Source organism: Cebus imitator, unplaced genomic scaffold (genome assembly GCF_001604975.1).
Source record: "Cebus imitator isolate Cc_AM_T3 unplaced genomic scaffold, Cebus_imitator-1.0 Scaffold181, whole genome shotgun sequence".
Taxonomy (NCBI): domain Eukaryota; kingdom Metazoa; phylum Chordata; class Mammalia; order Primates; family Cebidae; genus Cebus; species Cebus imitator.
Genome location: NW_016107496.1, coordinates 396064 through 399676, shown reverse-complemented (window position 1 = coordinate 399676; position 3613 = coordinate 396064). Strand labels below are relative to the sequence as shown.

Here is a 3613-nt window from a genome sequence, read left to right as displayed (position 1 = left end):
TGACGTAAACACGCTCCCGCCTAAGGCTGTGCTCTACTTCTGCTCTCACGCTCTCAGAGATGCCATTTCTACAGTTTTTATCTTATTTTTCCTTCTATCGCCCCCTCTCTATTAGATTGTTATCAATAGTTTACAAACGCTCCCTAGTAGCCTTAATAATAAAACAACAGCAACAACAAGCTCTGAAACATTTAAGAAAGAACATAAAGGTGGAAAGAGAGTGGATCTAAGGTTGGGGTCCTGCAGGAAAGATTATCATAGGTTTAGGAAATCTAGAGGCAGAGTAGTTTATCATTTCTGCACATGAATGTTTGGGTAAGCAGGAAACTTTGTGAATAGAAATGAGGGTTAAAACACTTAGGTATTTGTTAGGCATAAGAAAAGGTTTTACTCAATTTATTTGTCTCATTCCAGAGAAAATACTGAAGGCAATGAGAAACCACAGTGTTGTCCCCGAGTTTGTCCTTCTTGGGCTGTCTGCTGGCCCCCAGACTCAGGCTCTGCTCTTTGTGCTGTTCCTGGTGATTTACCTCCTGATCGTCATAGGGAACCTGCTGCTGGTGCTGGTGATCAGTGCTGATTCTTGCCTCCACACACCCATGTACTTCTTCCTGGGGCAGTTGTCCTTCTTGGATCTCTGCCATTCCTCTGTCACTGTACCTAAAATGTTGGAGAATCTCCTGTCTGAGAAGAAAACCATCTCAGTAGAGGGCTGCATGGCTCAGGTCTTCTTCGTGTTTGCCACTGGGGGCACTGAATCCTGCCTGCTTGCTGTGATGGCCTATGACCGCTATGTTGCCATCAGCTCTCCTCTGCTCTATGGCCAAGTGATGAACAGACAGCTGTGTTCAGGGCTGGTGGGGGGCTCATGGGGCTTGGCTTTTCTGGATGCCCTCATCAATATCCTTGTGGCTCTCAATTTAGACTTCTGCGAGTCTCAAAATATCCACCACTTCATCTGTGAGCTGCCCTCTCTCTACCCTTTGTCTTGCTCTGATGTATCTGCGAGTTTTACCACCCTGCTCTGCTCCAGCTTCCTGCATTTCTTTGGAAATTTTCTCATGATATTCTTGTCTTATGTTTGCATTTTGTCCACCATCCTGAGGATCAGCTCCACCACAGGCAGAAGCAAAGCCTTCTCCACCTGCTCTTCCCACCTCACTGCTGTGATTTTCTTTTATGGGTCTGGATTACTCCGCTATCTCATGCCAAATTCAGGGTCCATTCAAGAGCTGATCTTCTCCTTGCAGTACAGTGTGATCACTCCCATGCTGAATCCCCTCATCTACAGCCTGAAGAACAGGGAAGTGAAGGCAGCTATGAGAAGAACATGGAGAAAATATTTCTAGTGTTTCAATAGACTTATGAAGTCAGAATGACAAGGGAACGGGATAGACCTGCAGTACGCAGTTCCTGGACGCTAAGAGAATTCACCGATGGCAAGATCTCCAAGGTCCTTTTCTGAAAAATACTTAAGAAAAGGTGGAAAATTTACCTTTTCTGAAAAATATTTAAGAAAAGGTGGAAAATTATTTTCATGGGATACCAGTTCAGTCCTAGTCAGAGGAAGATGGATAAGATAAACCTCTTAGCAATTTTTTCTTACAAAGATATGTATGTATTATCTACAGTATGGTAAACATTGTTATCTGCTCAGCTTATCTCTACCATTCCTCTAATAACTGAACTCCACAGTTCAATATGCTTCCAAGAGACACTGTTAATTATGGAATCCCCAAATCCTCTCCACCCTCACTCCCCACCCCCACCCCACATCATTATTCACTCATTCTTGCTGGCACAGTGGCTGGTCCAGAAAAGGGCACATAGTCAAGGCCAGACCATTTACTCTTCTTAGGGTTATTTCTTTCCTTTGAGAAAGACTCTCTCAGTTGCCCAGGCTGGAGTACAGTAGCAAAGTCTCAGCTCACTGCAACCTCCGCCTCCCGGCTTCAAACAATTCTCCTGCCTCAGCCTCCCGAGTAGCTGGGACTACTATCTTAGGAATTTTAATCTTAAGGAGAGAGTCAGAGATCAGCCTTTCTGTATGCAGCACTCTGACAGCCTATGCAAGTGCCCCTGCTGCTAAGATCACTAGAGTTATCCTAGATTCTGTCCTTTCAAGGCCAGCTTTATAAACATGAATCATAATAAGAGCCCATTCTTAGATATTTGTATCATATCAGGCACTGTGTTAAGCAATTTATATACTTCATTCCATTTAAATGCTACAACACATACATTAGGTAAATACTTAAGTTATTCCTATTTCGGAGAAGAAGAAACTGGTTCAGGGAGATAAATCATGGTGTTGGAATTTGGAACCAAAGGGACTTGCACCAAGGCCTGTTTTCTTTATCACCACCCTGATACACTGACTATCCCATTGAGGTTCTGAGCTACACTAGACTCCATACATGAATTATCCTTTTAATGATTTGTTATTGTTGTCTTATTTTATTTTGCTTAAGTCAGAATTAGATTCTGGTCATTTGCAAGGAAAGGACCTAAAAGATAAATGTTAGTACCACAATAGAATTGCAGGCATAGACATCCAAGGACAATTGGGATATTTGAAATTGTCTTTTGGACCTAGGCATGTCCCATAGAGACTATAAATAACATATTTGTTTATTCTGCCTCAAACTTTTGTCCAATGGCCAAACATCTGTAGCTGTGAGGGGACCTGTGTATGACAAGAGACGATTTGCCACCTCATACGCATTGCTAGACAAGCAGCTCTGCCTCTTGGCCCTAATGATCCTGCAGAAATGGCAGCCATGAGAGAGCCCAATGGCAGAGGAAGGACTGGGCAGAGCCTGTGGCAAACTTCAAAAAGAAACCAGAAATATTTAAGCAAAGACTGCTTAGATCATGAAACCCAATCGGAGGATTAGTGGGAAGTGGATTTGAGAGAGGCATGTGGACCAAAATTATCATGATCCAAAATTAGCTATTCTGTCTGAAATTACTTTTTCGTTTTTATTTATTTACAAGCTGGCAACTATCACCCTTCCCTTCACCTTGTATTCCTCAGTATCAAAGAATATAAACTCTAAGAGAACAAGGACATTTTCCTGCCATTTTTACTACCTTCTCAAGAATATTTTTAAAAGCTTCTAACATGCTTGTTACACAATAACTATATTTTGAATGTATAAGTTATGGGACAAGAAACGAATAATCCATTTAGGATTGATTATTCTCTCCAGAGGGATCCCACTGCTAAAGCAGTAAAAAATAGTTTTTTGTATAGAATCGCTTATCATGCAAACGCCAGTCTTTCCTTCCTGGTCAGCCTAGTTCTGGTCCATGAATGCACAAGAACCTTAGCTGTGGCTGAGCAAGGTGGCGGCTACGTAAACAGCAAAATTTTCTTTCATTCACCAAGGCTGATCTTCTGTTGCTGTTGGTGAAATGTATTTTGGTAAACATCACACATAAATTTTGCCAGATATATTACCAGATACCGCCTATTTTTTGTTCCTATTGTGAATTAAAAATTCAGATATATTTACTACTTGTCTATTTCTAATGTATAGGAGTGTTGTGGTATTTTGTACATTGATCTTGTATCTGTCAATTTTGTTGGACTGTCTTTTTTTTTTTTTTT

At 41.4% G+C, this 3613-nt stretch overlaps 1 protein-coding gene across 1 annotated transcript; it reads left to right on the top strand.

The window, feature by feature from the left end:
* The first annotated feature begins 431 nt into the window (after positions 1-431).
* LOC108315992 (olfactory receptor 8S1-like) lies at positions 432-1349 on the top strand. Its single transcript, XM_017545682.1, has one exon. It carries the CDS (start codon positions 432-434, stop codon positions 1347-1349), a length of 918 nt encoding a protein of 305 aa, XP_017401171.1.
* Positions 1350-3613: the final 2264 nt, after the last annotated feature.